The 19,297-nt window shown below is 45.2% G+C and overlaps 1 protein-coding gene across 1 annotated transcript in view; it reads left to right on the forward strand.

The window, feature by feature from the left end:
• Positions 1–7,778: 7,778 nt before the first annotated feature.
• Positions 7,779–19,297, forward strand: part of PELI2 (pellino E3 ubiquitin protein ligase family member 2) — a 148,304-nt gene continuing 136,785 nt past the window's right edge. The window contains exon 1 of the mRNA XM_069207431.1: positions 7,779–8,157. Coding sequence (XP_069063532.1) covers positions 8,081–8,157 — 77 coding nt within the window. The 5' untranslated portion in view covers positions 7,779–8,080. The remainder of the gene's footprint in view (positions 8,158–19,297) is intronic.

Genomic DNA, 19,297 nt, shown 5'->3' on the forward strand with positions numbered 1-19,297 from the left:
CAGGGCATGTATTTATGTGTTTTACATATCCTGGTAGTGAAAACCTCACAAATTTGTTTTCCACTACTGTGAGGCCTGCTCCTCCCATACACTAGCATTAGAACTTCCCTTGTATAATTTTAAGTAGTAGTTTCTGGTCTGGAAGGAGCAGCCCTGTCATGTTCAATATGGTCAGAATAGTAACAGAAAATACTGCTTACTGGTGAAGTTGGATTCAATATTACTATTTAAGAAAGGTCACTTTTAGAAAGTGGTCATTTCTCTGCACTTACTGTCATCTGTGCCTTACAGCCCTCTCTCCAATCCACGTCCGGTCTGTGTTGGTTGACAGCTCCCCTTGTGCATTCCACCGAAACAGCCATAAACACGGGACACTGAGTCACATCTGCATTCATCTGCATACTGAATGCGTCTCCCTGGGCAGAAAGGGTGGAGGGGCTCTCTTACACTTCGACGGCCAGAGGCCTGCCCTTATACAAAGGACTGATAACCCCCACCGGGATTCTGGTAGACAGGACTGGGCTGAAAGAGGAACTTGTGCACTTCAAAACCACTCTTTGAAGATTCTCCGACTTCAAAGGCATTTTTGGGTATATAAACTGGGTCTCTGACCCCACTAAATCAGACACTTCTGGATCTAAACCTGGATTCTGTCAGAGGGACTGCCTTGCTGCCCAAAGGACTCATCTGGACTACTTTGCTGAGAAGGACTGCTGCCCTGATTGTTGCCCTACTACCTACTGGCTTCTGACTCTGCTGGAAGGACTCTGCCTTCCCCACAAGTGCTCTCCAAAGGGCTTCCTGTTCTGAAGTTTCTGAGCCACAAAGACTTCACCAAACGGAAGACAACCCTTGTGCACTGGAAAATCTACGCAACACCTGCAGAAATCAATACAGTGCCTGTCTCGAGGCAGAAATTTTGCCACATCGCCTACTGGAACAATACAGCGCCGGCTCCTTCTACCAGCGCGTCAAGGATTTTCAACGCAACATCCCTAGGCATCATAACATCCCTGCATCGCAGTGAGGAATCAAGCCTGTGATCCTGGAAATCGACACATCACCTTGCAGTGGGGAAAGAAACGACTCATTGTCTGTGCTGCACCGTAAAATCCGACGCAGACCCTTTTCAGCGCATCTCCTCCTCTGAAAAAGTTTAGGAAGTTTAAATCAAAGAGCGTTCCTGGCAGAAAGGTCTCAGTTACGCCAGACCGCATAATGCAAGTCGTTGAGCAAAGCGCAGTCGATTTACCGGTTGACCGTCCCTTTCGACGGGGCGGCGTTCAATTTGCAAGGAGGTCTGGGGCGTCATTTAGGCAATGGGTTGCGGCGGTTGGGAGGGGGTCATTGCCGGTGGATGCGGTGCGCAGGGTTGGCCAGGTGTGGGCGTGCGGCGATGAAATGCGCGCGTTGAAGAGTCAACGCGCGCCTCAGGCTGCAGTGTGCGCTGGAGGCCGGGCGGGGGCGTCGGCAGTTGGCGCGCATGCTTCTAAACGCAGGCGCGTGTTGAGGGATGGCTCACAGCAAGCCCCACTCGCTGTAGAAAGCGATGTGGAGCGGTTAGAGCCTGTTTTCGATGAAACAACCTTAGGAGGGGCAGCCAATATGGAGAGGTTTAAGACGAGCAGGCGGGCGGTCCAGGGCGATCGTCTTTCATGTCGTCCTCGGGAGCTGGCTGGAAATTTGCTTAGAGGTGAGGTTTCTTGTGAGGCAGGTTTGGTCGGGGTCGGTTCTGGGGGTAAAACGGTTGTGTCGCAGAGTACAGATAATGTTAATGTTGCTATTCAAGTGGGAGTTGGGGATGGGGCAGAGGCAGGTAAGTTGGAAGGTTCTCAAGGCGTTACGGACGCAGTTACAGGTAAGTTGGAAGTGGCTCAGGTGAGTACAGGGCAGTCTGGTTTGTGTGTGGCGGGGGGAGGTTATTCAAGGTGGGACTAAAGCTAAAAAATTGCCTTATATGGGAGTGTCGATGCCTTTGGGGGCGCATCTCACTCAAAACTTGAAGGAAATGATTTGGAGAGGTGAATTCATTGATGTTTTTAAACTGCTACATAGGGAGGTGCAGGCAAAGGAAGGTTCTAAGGAATAGGAGCTGGCTCGCAGGCCTAAAGTTCCAATGACAATTGAGAATTGGACTTCTGCATTTTTGATCTATGCAAGTGTTTTGTGCAAGCGATTCCCGGATAGTTGTGTGGCCCTGTTTAAATACATGGATGTTGTGAGAAGGGCTCAGATGGATTATGGAGGATTCGTCTGGTTTTGTTATGATGAAGAATTTCGAGCCCGTAAGGCTATTTATCCAGAGAAAGTTTGGGGTGAGATTGACAATGAGTTATGGATGCAGTGGTTGAGAACTGCAAGGAATGCGCCTATGACGCATATGGCAAGCGGTCTACCTGTTCAGGATAAGCCCTTTCAGGGGCGTCCCACCCAATTTGGGGTGGGTTTCGGACAAAGAGGTCAGTTCCCGCATAATGGGGCATGCTGGTCATTTGACAGTAGAATGTGCAGTAGGCAACAATGTAAATTTAGGCACGATTGTTCCAATTGTGGGGGCAGGCACCCAGCATACCAGTGTTTTGGGGGATTCAATTGGGCTTGGCAAGGGGCACAGGGCAGAGGGGCAGATAGAGGCAGGGCGCATGGGCCACAGCTGGGAAATAAAGGGCCCTACTCCTATTAAGTTGGAAGAGGTTGGTTATTGGTTACAATTTTATCCTCGGTTGGATGAAGCTAAAATCTTGCTACAGGGATTTCAAGAAGGTTTTAAATTATGTTATCAAGGTCCAAGGTTAAGGAGATGGGCCAATAATTTGAAATCAGCGAGACAGTTCCCAGAAGTGGTGAGGGCTAAGCTCCAGAAGGAACTGGATTTGGGCAGAATTGTGGGCCCTTTTCACTGCTGGCCATTACCTAATTTGACTATTTCACCTTTAGGAGTGGTCCCTAAGAAGTAGCAAGGTGAGTTTTGGCTTATGCACCATTTGTCTTGGCCAACAGGAGCGTCGGTTAACGATTTAATTGCTCCTGAGGATTCGGTGGTCCATTATGCATCAGTGGATTATGCGATTTCTTTGGTGAGACGATGTGGGCGTGGCGCTGAAATGGCAAAATCAGATATTCAATCAGCAATTAGGCTTTTACCTGTTCATCCTGAGGATTTTTTATTGTTGGGCATGCAGTTTGAGGATGCCATATATGTTGACAGGATGTTACCGACGGTATCTTGTTCTCTGTTTGAGATGTTTAGTACATTTTTGCAGTGGTTCTTTCAGTATCAGTGTGGTTTTAGGTTTGTTACTCATTACTTGGATGACTTTTTATTGGTGGGTAGGCCTCAGTCTGGTGAGTGTGGTGAGGCTTTGGTGGTTTTTGAGCAGATGATGGCCAATTTGGGGGTTCCATTGGCCCATGAGAAGACTGAAGGGCCTTCGACATGCCTGAGTTTCTTGGGAATTGAGTTGGACTCTTTGAAAATGGAAGTGAGGTTGCCACGTGAGAAGGTGCAGCAGTTGGTTTCTTTATTGGAGAAAGCGGGCAAGAAGCCGAAATTGGAGTTGCGTCGGGCTCAGAGTCTGCTGGGTCATTTGAATTTTGCTTGCAAGGTGGTGCGGGTTGGCAGAGCTTTTTGTAGGCGGCTGCGTTTTGCGATGCAGGGAGCGGTATTACCGCATCATCATGTTCGGCTTCGGGCAAATGTCAGAGAGGATTTGAGGATGTGGATTGGTTTCTTGCAAGAGTTTAATGGGGCCATGATGTTGGTGGATGATTCTGATTGGTTTTGGCAAATTAAATTTTTTTCGGATGCTTCTGGAGTGCACAGTTTTGGTATTTTCTGGGATGGTCATTGGGCTGCAGAGAGATGGCCTTTGAGTTGGAGGAAGGCTAAGCATAGCATTGCCTTTTTGGAATTTTTCCCACTTGTTGTAGCATTGTCTATTTGGGGATCCACCTTTGCGAATAGGAATGTTGTTTTCAATGTGGACAATCAGTCGGTGGTTAATTTGGTAAATTCGCAGAGAGCAAAGGATGAGAAAGTACTCAAGCTTCTGAGAGTCTTTTTGTTGAAATGTTTGACATTTAATGTAATTTTCAAGGCAAAATATGTTCCAGGAGTCAACAATGATGTTGCTGATGTACTGTCTCGTTTCCAGTGCCAGAGATTCCGTGGGCTGGCACCGGGAGCAGATGTGCTGAAGACGGCGGTCCCCGGGGAGTTTTGGGAATTAGGAGAGTGAGGATGCTGGAGCTGGTTCAGCAGTCCATGGCTCCATCTACGAGGAAGAGTTATGCTCAGGCCTGCTTGGAATTTTTTAATTCAGGTGCTGTTAAACAGGAGGGGGGTGTGGAGGTGTTTTTGAAAAGGAGAGAAGATGCGGTCCAGTTTCTTATGCAGCAGACAGAGATGGGTTTATCTGCGGTTACCATATCAGGTAAGTTATCCGGTATTTCCTTTTACAGGAAGTATTTTTGGGGATATGACCCTGTTGAGGGGGTGATTTGTAGAAGATTGATTTCGGGTTGGGCCAGGGAAGGGGGGGTGAGGACGGACCGCAGGCGCCCTATAACATCACAATTATTGCAGGAGTTGTTGGGAGTTTTGGTTGACATTTGTTTTTCAGATTGGGAGGTGAAATTGATGTCGCTTTGTTTGTTATGGCTTTTCCACAGAGCTTTTAAGGTTTCAGAACTTTTAGGAGTAAAAGTACACAAAGGTATTCTATATTCAGATGTGCAGGTAAGTAATGGCAACGTAGTTATATGGTTGCGAACATCCAAAATGGATCAGTTAGGAAGGGGTCAAGAGGTTGTGTTAAAGGGTACTGGGTCTTGCATTTGTCCTTTTGGGCTTTGGTTTTCCTTTGCGAGATGTTTGCCAGAGTTATCAAGGTTTGTATTCATTCACCAGGATGGTTCAATATTAAGGGCACACCAACTGCTCGCAGTTTTGAAAAAGTCTATTGGTATGTTGGGGTTAGATCCTCAATACTATGGGACTCATTCTTTTCGTATTGGTGCTGCCACCGAGGCCAAACGTCTGGGTAAATCAGATAGATTGATTATGATAATGGGGAGGTGGAAATCACAATGTTTTAAGCGTTATGTTCGGTTGTTTAAATGATGGTATGTTTATCTTGTTGGTTTGGGTCATATGGTTGTCTAATTCTGATGCTATTCTTTTGTGCGGATTTGCTTCCTTTCTTCCTCCCACCTTCCCTTCCCCCCCACCTCTTCTCCCCTCCTTTTCCTATGACATTGGTTTTATATAAGAGTTTCATGCGTTTTTGCTGTTCTCTTGTAGGTTGTGTCGGGGGCCCTGATGGAGGCTGTTCGGTATGGATAGTTTGGCACTCGTTCGTGCGGTGGGCAGAGAAACAAGCGTCATCCAGGCATTTCGGAAAGCTATTGGGTTTGGATGGGGCTAGAATTAAGATCAGTTGGGTGGGTAAGAGCGGCATGAGGTGGGGTGAGTTGTTGTCTGTTCTTTCTAAGAGGCTTGAGCGAGGGATTTGTCAGGATTTATTGGTTATTCATCTTGGGGAGAACGATTTGGTGTCTCTGTCTGGTATTGGTCTTTTGAAAGCTATGAAAATGGATTTGGTGAGGATAAAGGAACGTTGGGCTGGGACACATATAGTGTGGACAGGTCTGGTGCCCCGTAGGGTTAGGAGAGGAGCATATTCATTTACTGGAATAGAGAAGCAGAGGAAGAAGGTGAATAGGGAAATGAGGATTTTTTGTCAGGTTCAAGGGTTTTCCTTTCTGTATCATGAGAACATAGTTGTGTCGGATTTTGAGTTGTTTCGGCAGGACGGTGTGCATTTGTCATTTATTGGTAACAAACACTACTTATTGGATCTTAGGATTATGATTGCAGATATATTGGGGGAGAGGCTTTGGGATCGTTAGTGGTAAGTTTTGGGTGGGGCAGGAAAACTCCTGGCGGATTTCCTGTGTGGCGGGGATTTTCACATAAAGGCTTTGGGGAGGAAGGGGATGATGCGGAAAGATTAGAGGGCAGGGAGGTTTTCTCAAGGATTACAAGGGAGGAAAGGCAAGGGGAACTACAGAAGGTGGGCAGCAGGACAGATGGGGAAGGGATTGATCAAGGTGTATTGGGGAGGAGCAAGTTTAGAGGGTGGGGGAAGGGTTAGGAGGAAATGTTGTTTAGTGAGGTTTTCTAGTTTTGTTAGGCTTAATGCCAAGGTTATTATTTATACCAGACCTGTTCTATTAAAGCGCCCTTTTATCCCTAAGACGAGCTTCTGTGGTTTGTATGCTTTTTGCCCGATGGGGGCTTGGGGGGAGCAGAGGGCTTGCCTGGTCTTCCCCCGGGCTTATCGGCATGGTAGAAACCACCAGGGGGTCGGGTTTTAATTGGTTGGGTTTACAGGATGGGGTGGGATCTAGGGGTGGGCATATAAGATGAGGGCAGGGTGTGGGCGGCCTCTTCGGGCCGTTGTTCACACCCAGGAGGCGGTACTGCTTTTTGGGCCCACCCGCCCTCCCTTGGTTTCATGGATGGTTTTGTTTGGGCTTAGTTCCCTGGGTATGTTGTTGGTAGTGGGTGTGAGTGGGGTCCACTCTTGGTTTTATCTGCTTAATTAGGCTCTAATAAGACAGGTCTGTGGTTTGGGCGATGTTAGTTTATGTTTATATGCTTTGCTTAGATATCTTTCATGCCGCTGGTAGGCAGGTCTGGTGGGACGGGGATTTTCACATAAAGGCTTTGGGGGGGAAGGGGATGATGCGGAAAGATTAGAGAGCATGGAGGTTTTCTCAAGGATCACAAGGGAGGAAAGGCAAGGGGAACTACAGAAGGTGGGCAGCAGGACAGATGGGGAAGGGATTGATCAAGGGGTATTGGGGAGGGGCAAGTTTAAAGGGTGGGGGAGGGGTTAGTTAGTTAGTTGTTTAGTGAGGTTTTCTTATTTTGTAAGGCTTAATGCCAAGGTTATTGTTTATAACAGACCTGTTCTATTAAAGCGGCCTTTTACCCCTAAGATGAGCTTCTATGGTTTGTACGCTTTTCGCCTGATGCACCTGCCTCATTAAAGTGGCCATTTGCATACTAATAAGAGTCAGGGGTTCTTGGAAACGCCGTCCCTCCCGAGGCACAGAGATGTGGCAATGAAATTAAACGGCACTTTTCTATCTTTAAATTGGATCATATTTCATACGTTTCACAGGTGGATTTGTCAACGCACTCCAGTACCGCCCTGCACTTCTAACAATATTGGATCATGTAACCCGGGCCCCATCAATAATTTTGTAAACCTGGCTCTCATTGACTGACAGTAACGCTCCAAATTTATTTTCGACAAATATCACTTGCTCTCGGGATTCCCAAACTTTAGCATGTTGTGCAGAGCCCGGCAAAGCGGAGGCTGGGGCGCGTGCATAGCACCTATGGGCTACTGGTCATTGTAATGTCAGCGCCAGGAGGCAAAATTAGGATCAAGATTTTAAAGCACTGAAAGATCTAGTTTGCTTAAGAAAGTGTGATTTGTACTTCCACGTTGACATGTTTTAGAACGTTGGTCATTTAGGATAGAAATACAAGAAAGTGGCGAATTAATCGAGATGGATAAACTGGGATGTTTGAAATTCTCAGATCAGAGCGGGGGTTGGAGTCACGAGAAGCTAAACAGAGCTCCCTTTCTGTCTTTGTTTACACTAAGGGCCTGGGTGTGGGCGGACTCGGAGGGTTTGTCCGCTTCAAGGCCCCGCCCACGGCGCACGCTGACCCTTAACCCTCAGAGTTCGGGCATTTTGTTGACTTTCTGTTGCTGCCCTGTGCAACGGAGTGGCTGAACCGTGCCCCATAGAGGGTCGGCCCCACCGGGGGGCGCAGAGGAAGCATCTCCAGCGCCAAAGAGGCACGGCGGGAGAGGAGGAGCCTACAACGGAGGAGAGGAGCCTGCGAGAGAGGGGAGGAGCCGCAGCTGGAGGGGCGGGACGCGGGGTTTGAAGCTGCAGTCTGCATTTGAGGCCCCGGATACTAGGAGCAGTGGCGCAGGGCTTAACTGAAGGAGGATTTCCCTCCATAGCTCTCAGGTCGGCCCGGAACCGGGCCTCCATGTTTTCCAGCAGTCAGGAAGAGTCCTGCGAGCAGCACAAGGATCCGCTGCAGTACGGGCAGCTAGTGCTTTTGGGGTGAGCGGGGGCTCATGGAGGCGGGGGAAATGCAGCGGGATTGTGGATACGTCCTGAGGTAGGAAGCACAGAGCCACGATGCCCTGTGATTTAGAAATCCCGAGCTGGGAGCTTCAGTGGTGCTCGTAAGACCTGCTCAGGGAGGCGCAGTCACTGGATGTTCTGGTTTGGGAATCTTTTTATGGGAGGTCCTTGGTTGGATTTTCTGGATATTTAGAACGGGCGTCTTGGGGTAAGTGATGGGGAGCTCTGAGTTGGGGTGTTCAGGAGGGAGCCAGTGTTCGGCCGTAGGAGACCGTTGTGGTGGGACGTCCCGAGCTACTAAGTTCGATAGTGGCAGTCCGAGAGACCTTATAGTCAATGTTGGAAGGACCTGGGCTGGGAATCTAACCGGAAGGTGAATGTGTTTGGAAGTTCTGTCGTGGAATGCATGAGAGTTGGAGGCCCTATGTTGGAAGGACTGGGTCTAGGAGGCCCTTTATTAGGAGGCTTGATTTGAGAAGTCTTGGGTTGTCCGGAGTTATCAAGGGACATTGTTGGAGATAGAAACACGGAGTGTGTGTGTCGGCATGGTAGATTGGGAGGCTCGGTGTTTATGTCCATTTACCCTGACAGAGATGTTCAGGATTCGGGAGTTCAGGTCTGAGGCTTGAGCGTTAGAATGATCTGCCTGGACTGAGAGATTCGACTTTGCATGATCCAGGCCTAGCGAACTCTTGTAGGTTTGATGACTCTGCTCTCAGAGCGGCATTGCCACTAGTCCGTGGATGTACCGAACAATTTTAGTTTTATTTTTTGAAGTTTTATGTAAAAGCAGTTGAACGTGGTGTCAGAAACCGCACATGTGCACAGTATATTATACATTATATAACAAAGGTGTATATGAAAGAGATTTTATTTTTCACATAAGTACATTTTGTGGGTAACAAACACCTTTTAGAGTTGCATCTTTTCAAGTCCCAAGACGCTTGCTCAAAAGTTTCAAAGGTCAAAATATAGAGTCAGGGAGTTTACAACCTTCCTAAAAACAGGACCTTTTTAGACACATACTTGCTAGGAGAACATAACGGGCTAATCAGCTAGATAAAAAAAAAATCTACATTTTTTCTCCAGCAAGTGAGACTTGAGGGAAGCTCGAACAAATTGAGAGTTGAGCAGTCAAATGGGAAGGAGTTCCATATCTCGGATGGATGCCCTGAAAAGTGGAGGAGCCTTTCTTAAAACATTTGGTCAGTAGTTTATAGTTTACTTTAATTCCAACAATGCTGGAGTCCCTGGAGTTGCCTGGTTTTTGCATGAGATATTTAGCAGTATGTCGGTATAAGGACTTGTAAGTTAGACAGACAGTTTCATAAACTATTCTTGACTCAATTGGGAACCATAGTAAAGGTGAGGTGACCCGTTTGATACGGTCATATTTGTGGGGATTTAAAATAAGCCTGGCTGCAGTATGTAAGACAGGTTTTAATGGTGCAAGAGGTTTCTTTTCTGTTGAAAAGAGCATTGCCATAATCAAGGACAAGGGACGGTACTATGCTGTACTCAAGTCCTTGGTAGGCAGGGTTTGCAGTTACAGAGCTGTCAGGTGTAGAAAGAAAAACGCCCCACGACCAGATTCTGCAAATGATATTCCACTTTGATTTTCCTGTAACCTGATTTCTAAAAAAGTAACACATTCAACAGAAAGCCTACATATTGGAATCCATTAATCCAGTTTCAATTCAGATGCTAATCTTTCTTCGGTGGTGTATTATCTTTTGGTATCTGCAAACCAACAGGGTTGGCTCAAGCTCTTATTATTAAACTTGGCTGGCAAGCTCATTGCTAGGAGATGTGACTTGGGAGCACCAGTGTTGGGTTGACTTGGCGTTGGTGAATCAGTGTTGTGACGGTCTGTCTTTAAAGGTTAATAATTTTGGGCCAGCCTGTCTTTTTGGAGGGTCAGTTTTGGAGTGGCCTGGCTTGATTGGTTCTGACCTGGCATACTCTGTGTTGGGTTATGCCTAGTTTGTCAGACTCTGTGATTGAGGTGGGCCAGGCAGATGCAGTGATTGAATTGGACCTGACCTGATGGGCTTGGGGTTGTGTGTGGACCCTGTGGTACTGGGTTTGGGGTGGGCTTTGTATTCTCAGCGTTGAGGTGGGGCTGGCAGGCTGAGGGTTGGGAAGTTATTGTGTCTAGAACGTGGGCTGGGTACTCAGTTTCATCATTCATGGAACTGTTGTGAGAGACTTGGCGCTCGTTGGTCTTGTGCTCAGATGATTGGAGTTAGGTGGCTGTGCTGTGAGGCTTGGGGAGAGGGGTTTGGTGATACTGTGCTGAGAGTTTGGTGTCAAACAGTGCTATGCCGTGGTGTTTGGTATGAAGAGAGCCATTTAAGTTTTGGTCTGGGAGGTTCAGTGTTTGGAGGTCAGTGCCTAAGAGATCTTGACTGGGAGGCCTAATGTTAGGACTGGAGTGGGGGTTGAGCTGCCCGATTGTGTAAGTCCTGACCTGTAGGTGTTAGTTCAGGGCTTTTCTTGGGCTGAGAGTTTTAGAATTTGCTTAGTTAGATGGGGGTTTTGGAGTGAGATGTCATGATGCCGTTGGGACGAGTGTTTGAAGGATCCAATCAGTTTACATTTTGGGTAGCCGGGTAGGTCAAAAGAAATACCTGACCACTAGGGTACTATACTGTGCGGAGTTCAAGGCTAAAATCTGTTTGTGGTCATTGAGCATATCTATAGCTAGGGGGGCTGTAATATGCTCAGATCTAGAGGAAGATTATTTTAGCATTGCTTGGTTGCTCTACAATTAACCTATTCATTTGATATAGCACTACCTTCTGCACTCATGCCTCTTTTAAGTGTTAAAAGTAACAAATGTTACTATTACTAAGTTTATGGTACCCAATTTACCAACCTTGAAAACATTGAAGACCGAGTGTGTCTTGTTGAGATTGGAACTAGTGATTTTCAGTTCACCATGTCTGCTGGTGGCAAGCTGTCAACTCGTGGGCCATCCTGCTTAGAAGCCAAATATACCTGGTTGAACCCAGCGCTGGGAGGTCATGGACTATGAGGCCATGTGCTGGCCCGGTCATTGAGGTAGTTAAGCTGCGTTGAAAGTTACTCTGCTTGAAATGAGATATGTGTCTTCAATTGTGGGAGACGAGTCTGCATTCTTTGGTGACTACTGGATTCATGACATGTGGTGCAACTGACAGAGTTAAAAAGGCCTCAAGCAAATGGTGTTGCAAGCTGCAAGAGTCTGAGTGAGGATTCTGGCCATGTAAATCTTCTAGATTAGGTGGGGTCAAAAGTGTTAGGGTCCACAAGGCAGTTTGTAGATGTATTTTGTGGCTTTTAGATAATGCCACATGGAAACTGGAGGGAGCTTGAGTGTTGACAGTAATATGATGCCATTTTGAAGAGGCACCTGGAATACTGCAACCTTCTTTCCGATTGTATTTGAATGGTTTGGAAGTAAACCATCTGAAAAAAAAAAAAAGGTTGTGCTCCTTCATTTTGCCAAAATCGAAGAAGCTTGCCCTCTTTAATGGACCTGTCTGCCCATCACCAAATGGAGTCCTAACTAACTCAAAGGACATCTGAAGAAAAAGAAAAACTTCGTAAATTGACTCTACATACGAATTATGTTATTATCCTTGTGATTTAATAATTAAATATATTTGTACTAGCCACAGTGCTGTGGAGGGTGCTTCAAGGAAATGGCATAATAAGCAATTTGAGAGAACTATTTATACTGGTTAGGGGTGTGAATACAGGCTTTAAGGTAACTCCTGAGAAGTTGAGTTCTCTTCTTTATGTTTAAAAAGTTGGTGTTAAGTCGTTATACTTAAGGTAAGTGGTTCCTGAGTCTTGGTGCTGGACAGGAAAAGTGCTTAGTTGAATGTTTTAGATCCTTTTGTTGTTGGATATTTGGAGAAGCATATGTAGTTTGCCTCTAGCATATTTCAGACCCACAGTATTGTGCAGTATGTATATCTGATAAACCAGCTGGTCCAGATAAAGGGCTTTTTGGGTGGTAAAGACCATTTTGAAGTAGGCCCTCACTTCCAGGGAGAACCAATGCACATCCTTCATTCAAAAAATGGGGATAGGGTCTGGTTTCCTTGGACCTTTTGTTAGGTGGGTTGCATCAAGAAAAAAAGTCTTTTGTTAGAAGGTGCAATAGGGCACATTTGGCGAGAACGGATAGCATGGTCGCCATGTAGGTGTGAGATACCCAAAGCATGAGTGACAGCTCTGAAAAATGAAGGAGGGCTTCAGTTTTCTTAGAAGTAGTTGGATGGAGTCTGGCTTAGATATTGTGGGGGTGTGTGGATATGTATATATACTTAAGTTGCTCCTCTGATATTTTTCTCTTCTTTAATTTTCTACAGTTAGTGTAGTTATCTCGGTTATTGTTCTTGTCTACTTCTGTGTCCGCCCGTAGGTATCCTCTCATTTCGAAGACACAGTGAAGCTAGGATAATTTCTGATGTTTATTGCAATAAAAATGCAAAATAAAATACAGACAAGATTCATATGCTCCTTTTTTCTTCACTGTTAAAAGCAACGCTTTCATGACTACCCGAGCTGACTATCGGTCAGCAGCTCCATTACCTCCTAATGGGGTGGGGGAGCTGCAAGTTTGATTTAAAGGAGCCCTCCTGATTTACGATTGGGCTCTTGCTCTAACAACACATTTTTCCCCCTTAAACATTCTTTTATGCATATATCCCTTCAGGCTGTCTGTCTTGTCCCTCTGAAATGTGGATACAGCTACATTTTGTAGACCATGTGCACTTTTGTCACGAGTTTTACACAGTTCCCATAGTAATACCAACATGCTTTTCAGGCAAAAACATTTTTTTAATCCTTTTTTTCCTGAACTTGAAGGCTCTTAAAATCTGGCAATTTGTGAATTACTAGGGCATGTAGAACGTGTCTTGAAATTGTCGTAGTTTGGACTTTTGCTCTAGGCAAGACTGCTGGTTAAAGGATGACAGTACTGTTGCTTGTAGACGACTATGCCTTTCCTACAACAAGTCGCAACTGTTCCAACCTTACCTGCTCACTAGCAGCACCTCACCAGAAACACAATAGTAAAAGGTGATTTGTGGCAGCCTTTACGCATGGACTCGAGGATAAGACAACTCAGGGAGTGTCGTGGTTAAACGGAGATCACCCCTATCTCACATATATATCATGTCTCATACAAACACAAGTAATTACATAGATGTAGTAAAGTTTCAATAGTTTTTATTTAACACAACTGCAGTTTGTGTTATGTTGCATGGGTTGCAATGATTAGGATAATGAATAATCCAAGACACAGGATTGTGAAGACGAGAGTCATTATTACAAATACCCCCACCATCTTGCAATGCATGTGAAAGACATACGAGATGTAATATGCCCTACTACCCTAATGTGACCTAAAGGAGAGCTGGGTTTGTTAAACCTAATCTGCCAATGCCATGTCCATGAGAGGAGCCCCCAGCCCTTGTTACCTTGGAATGAGGTCTCTATCTCAGACTCCGCAGGGACACGAAGACTGAGTCAGCGTCAAGATGACATGCAGTATCGGTATCAGCGATGGTGGCGATGTCCTCTGTTCGGAATCCCTCTGATTATCTGTCTAAAGTGTGATGTATTTAAACAGATCTACCAGGACCCCTGACGTAGGTGTGTTCCCAAACAATAGATAACAGACATGCTTGGGACAGCAATTATTATACACAAATCCTTCGAGTATAGAGAGGGAAAATCCTTAAGTGTGAACGCCTACTGTTTGTTTGTCTTTGTCGCTTGATCTTGACGCCTTAGCGCGGGGGCACTGATAATGCAAAGCATAACAAGTGGCCTAACTATAAACAAGGCAGCCATCTTAGATTAATTAAATGGACTAAGAGGTAGCAAGCTAAGTAGGTTAAAAGTCACTAGGTGATGGGGGCACGAGTCGGCAAGCCAGAGGCTAAGCTAACTCCTGTTATCCCATTAAAACAAACTAAGATTCACTAAAAAAATATTAGAAGGATAAGATCAGAGCTTTAATCCCAATGGTGTATCCTGGACAGCTAAACATTTCTGAAAAGTAGAAAAAATTCTGAATTCAGCAGGGGGTCATTTGTGTAGATCCTCCAAGGTTTTCCTATAGAAAGTAACAGTTACAATAAAAGATATTGAAATTGAGTTGAGAAAACAGCCATTTCTGTCTACGTTTTCTTCTGTAACTTTTTCCAACTATGGCAGAGTTTTGAAAGCAATATACTGTTTCGTCTGCTGGACCCTTATGGTTGCGGGGGATATATAGGGCTTGTAGGTTCATCAAGAACCAAGGTACCCAGAGGCAATAAACGATCTGCACCTTGCAGTAGGTTTTCATTGTATACTGGGTATACAGCAATTCATTTGGTAAAGTAATATAGAGTGAAAAATAGGTATCAGCGAAACCTATGAATTTCTGAAATGGGCACACGATATGGAGGTTTGAAGCAGTTATTTGCACACCTCTCAATTCGGGGGTTCCCATACTAGCATGTGAATTAGAGGGCATTTCTCAAAATGACTTCTTACTTGCACACTAAGGCACAAATGTAGAGAAAGACAATTGGCAACAACACTTGTTCTTCTATTCTGTGTTCCTCCAAGTCTCCCAATTAAAATTGGTATCACACTTGTGTGGGTAGGTCTAGTGCCCACGACAGGAAACGCCCCAAAACACAACATGGACACATTACATTTTCCCACCGAAAACGGACTCGATTTTGGCAAAGTGCTTAGCTGTGGATTTTAGCCTCTTGCTCAGCCGGCACCTAGGGAAACCTAGAAAACCTATAAATTTTTCTAAAACTAGGCACCTAGGAGAATCCAGAATGGGGTGACCTGTGGGGCTCTCACCAGTTTCTGTCACCCAAGATTGATGCAAACCTCAAAATGTGTCTAAAACACATTTTCCCTTACATTTCAGCGATGCAAAGTTCTGGAATCTGTGGGGAGCCACAAACTTCCTTCCACCCAGCATTCCCCCAAGTATTCCGATAAAAATGGTATCTTGTGTGGCTAGGCCTAGTGCCCGCAACAGGAACACCCCCCCCCCCCAAAAAAACAAAAAAACACTACATTGACACATCACATTTTTCCAATAAAAATGGATCAATTGTTTGCAAAGTGCCTAGGTTTGGATTTTTCCCTCCAGCTCAGTCGGCACCTCGGGGCACTTAGCAAACGTATACATTTTAAAAACTAGACACCTAGGGGAATCCAGAATGAGGTGACATGTGGGGCTCTCACCAGGTTCTATCACCCAGGATTCATGCAAACCTCCAAAATTTGTCTGAAAAACACAATTTCTTCACATTTCAGTGATGCAAAGTTCTGGAATCTGAGGGGAGCCACAAACTTCCTTCCACCCAGCATTCGCCCAAGTCTCCCGATAAAAATGGTACCTCACTTGTGTGGTAGGCGAAGTGCCCGCCACAGGGAATGTCCCAAAACGTATTGTGGTGATAATGATAACTATTAAGTGAGAGTACTAATTAGTTCTGGGATCTGGAACCATTAAGGGAAACCTATCAAATCCAGGCATTTCTGAAAAGTAGACATCAAGGGGAGTCCATGTAGGTAACAACGCTTGTGAGGATTCCCCCAAAGTTGTTCCCCAGAATGTCCTGCGGAGGTAAAACTTTGAATAAAAGCACAATTTTTTCCTTGCTTTTCGGTGATGTAACCTACAGGAATATGCAGGGATCCACAAATTGTTTACCACCCAACGTTCCCCAACTTGACCTGATAAAAATTCCTGTAGTTTGCGTGACAGAAATGCAAGGAAAAATATTTTTTATTCAACGTTTCACCTTTGCAGGGTATTCTAGGTGAGAAAAGTTTGGGGAATCAACACAAGCCACACCACGTGGACTCCCCCTGGTGTCAAGTTTTCAGAAATGTCTGGGTTTGGTAGGTTTCCCTATATGGCTGCCGGGTCCCTGGACCTAAAATGCAGATGCCCACTTTAAAGAACCAGGTTATATGAAAGATTATTTTGATGTCTCCACTGTACGATTTGGGCCCTTTCCTGTCGCTGCCCTGTGCAAAGGTGTGGATTACGCAAACTGTGCAAGTCGGCCAATAGGACTGCAAGGTGGGTTTCTGCACTAGCCTCATTTTGAGGGTAAGGCCCAAAATATCTTCAACTCCGCCAATGACGTGGGAGTCTACTGGCATGTCCTAGAATGGGGCCCTAGAGTGCCTCCATGCTCCTTCAGAAATTGTTATGCATGCAAATTTGTTTGCTGCACAATTTGCTGAAGGGGGGAGTCATCCAAAAACAGATGGACGTAGTCGACTGGCAAAAAGTTGGCCATATCAACTTTACATTCAGCGTCACCAGTAAAAGGTGGAATTTGGGGCTGAACTAAATTGGGGGGCTGCCCAGAGAACACTTTGTCTGTTCTTGCTGCCACACGCACCTGCTCTCTGGGTTGAGCTAGCCTGCTGTTGCCTAAACTGTGCTTTCGAGGGGACAGCACGGCAGCCCTCATCGTCTCCCACAGAATCACTGAAAGGGAGTTGTCAAATGGGACTCCTCTGACTGAAAAATCATTCCTAGAGTCTGCTTCATTGTCCTCTTCCCTCAGATCCCATAACCCGAGTTAGGGTTTGAGCAGCAGCCATCCAACAAGATGCCATCTCTGCTAGTGTAAACTGTCCCTCTAAAATGCTAACCTACGTAGACGGTCACAAAATTGCTGGTGGGTGTGTGTGATATGTGCAACAGTAAATGTCAGTCACCGTACCTTCACTTCTTCCCTCAATCAGCAGGTTCTCTGAAGACACGGGAAAAAAAACTAAAAATGCACACTATCACTTCACCTTGCCACCTATCCATCATCACAGCCTTCAGCACTGGTGACACCCAGTCCGACAATTATTTTTGGTGATCCCACTCCCCTGACCTCCTCCTCCTCGGATTCCCTCACTATCACCCAGCAAACGAGCCCTTCTTCTCTTCATGGCCCTCCTTGCACATATATTTTATTTGTTCTAAAGCACCGTTAACGGCTGCCTTCACTGATCCTCTCAGCTATTCACATAAAATACAGACCTGTTCTTTGCAGCAGGCATGTAAACCTTCTGCGCTACTTTATTCCATCAAAACTGCCACTAGACAAAAGTCCAAACTCTTTCTCTAGCAGGAACATAATCACAAGAGTTAACTTGATGTTTTTATTGCTCCCTAAAAGCTAGGGTCGAAACGCATCGGTTGGAGTATGTGCATTGCTTTAAAGATTTGTGCTGCAAGACAACCGGTGGCAAATATGAATGTATATATGTGTGTGTGTGTGTGTGTGTGTATAAGAGTGTCTCTCGTATTAAGTATAAGTAAAGAGATCACTTTTATATGTGCGTGTGGTTTATATGGGGGCCGATCGCAGGATGACTTCACAGATGGACGGGTGTTGCGGGGGGGGGGGTTTGGGAGACACAGAAGCTCATCCCTGTCTACTGAGGAGTTTTCAATTAAAAACAAAATTGTCCGTTGCAAAGCACCGGATGATTTTAAAAGTGCATTGAACTGACATGGCAACGTCAATAAATCCGTCCCTCTTAGTTCCTTCGCCTCTTTAATTTTATCTTTTGACAAGGGCAAGAGGATAGTTCCATAACTGCTGTTACCCAACGATTCAGGCTGTTCCTCTAAAATGAAACTTGGAAAATCTTTGGAAGCTTTGCACAGATTAGTTATGTCAACAAAGCAAGGCCTGACTTTCCCAAATGAACGGAAAACATTTTTTAAAGCAGATTATGTTATGTTAGGTCAAGAGCTGTAAAAGGGTTTGAACACAAGTTGCCAGTATTTTACATTTTCTCAAAAGAACTGGCTCGGAGCTTTTGACCTTGTTCCTCGCCCCTGATTATCCGAAGAACATTTTATGTCTGAATATACATATAGTGTATTCAGCATAAATCCATCTTCTAAATAGCTGTAACGCCATCTGGAATGTTAGCGATAGTACTCTTCAACTATCGCAGATGTTTGATACCTTCCTCGGGGGGGCATTTCAACTTGACAAACAGTTTAGTATCTGTCTATCCCATTTTCTTTGTTGTCATGCCTTTCTTTAAAGAGGGGTTTAGTCTTGTGACAGTCACTTGAGTGTTTGCATTACTATTTTAACTGTGATTTCTGTTACTGAAACCATTTGTTCATGTTAGTCCTGCTGTGTAGATCTTGCTTCTGTTGGGTGATTTTATTATGTCTCTGTTTTCCAGTATATGCCCCACATCCCAATGATTGTTATGCTATAGTTTTAGGCTGTAATCATTCAAGGCTCCTTGGTGTTGTGACTTGACAACATATGAGGTATGTGGAGATGAGGGGGCCTCTGTCATGTCTTTGACTGTCATTTGCAAGAGGTGTGAATGGATACTTGGGGGCACAGTGGAGGCCAACCATGTGTGTCTGTTCTCAAGGAACTTTTTATGCACTTGATTGCTGATCACCTTGTATGCTGGCATTCTATATATGGTTGCTTAGTGCATGTTTGATGTATTGCAGCTTTCTGTGTCCGCATGTTGATCTGTTTTTTGGGGTGGATTTACTAGGTTAGACTACACCATGCATGGAAGCAATTTCATTTGACAGTTAATGAGGATTTTCTAAATATTGTTCTTTGGCTGCAGTCGTTTGAGCGAGAGTAAAGCAAAGTTTGCAATATTTTGCTTGTGAACTCTTCAAATTTAGGCCCATCCTAATAAATGCAGCTTCTTCCTGTTAACCACCCTGTATATAGCAATGCGTGGTATATGCACAAACCCATTGATGGTAATTATTGGCATCCATTCAGCTAGCTCCTCAGAGGGGGCCCAGTGACTGTAAAATATGCCACTCATTGATTGCTAATTGGATTAGCTACTTGCATCATGGACCAGTCCTTAGCTAGTTTTATCCAGTGGGCGCAGCAGCCTTCATTTCCAAGCAGCAAACAAGGTAGCCTCACAACCTTGGAATCCGACAGTGGGGAAGCTTCCAGACCCCACACAATTATGTTTAACCTTAAGTTAAATTAATGCACTTTGCTAGCTGAAGCTCTTCAGACCCTGATTTGCTGCCATTACAAAGCCTTTAGCTAGCTGTCATATATGAAGTTGC

The sequence above is a fragment of the Pleurodeles waltl genome, chromosome 9 (genome assembly GCF_031143425.1).
Source record: "Pleurodeles waltl isolate 20211129_DDA chromosome 9, aPleWal1.hap1.20221129, whole genome shotgun sequence".
NCBI classification, from domain to species: Eukaryota; Metazoa; Chordata; class Amphibia; order Caudata; family Salamandridae; genus Pleurodeles; species Pleurodeles waltl.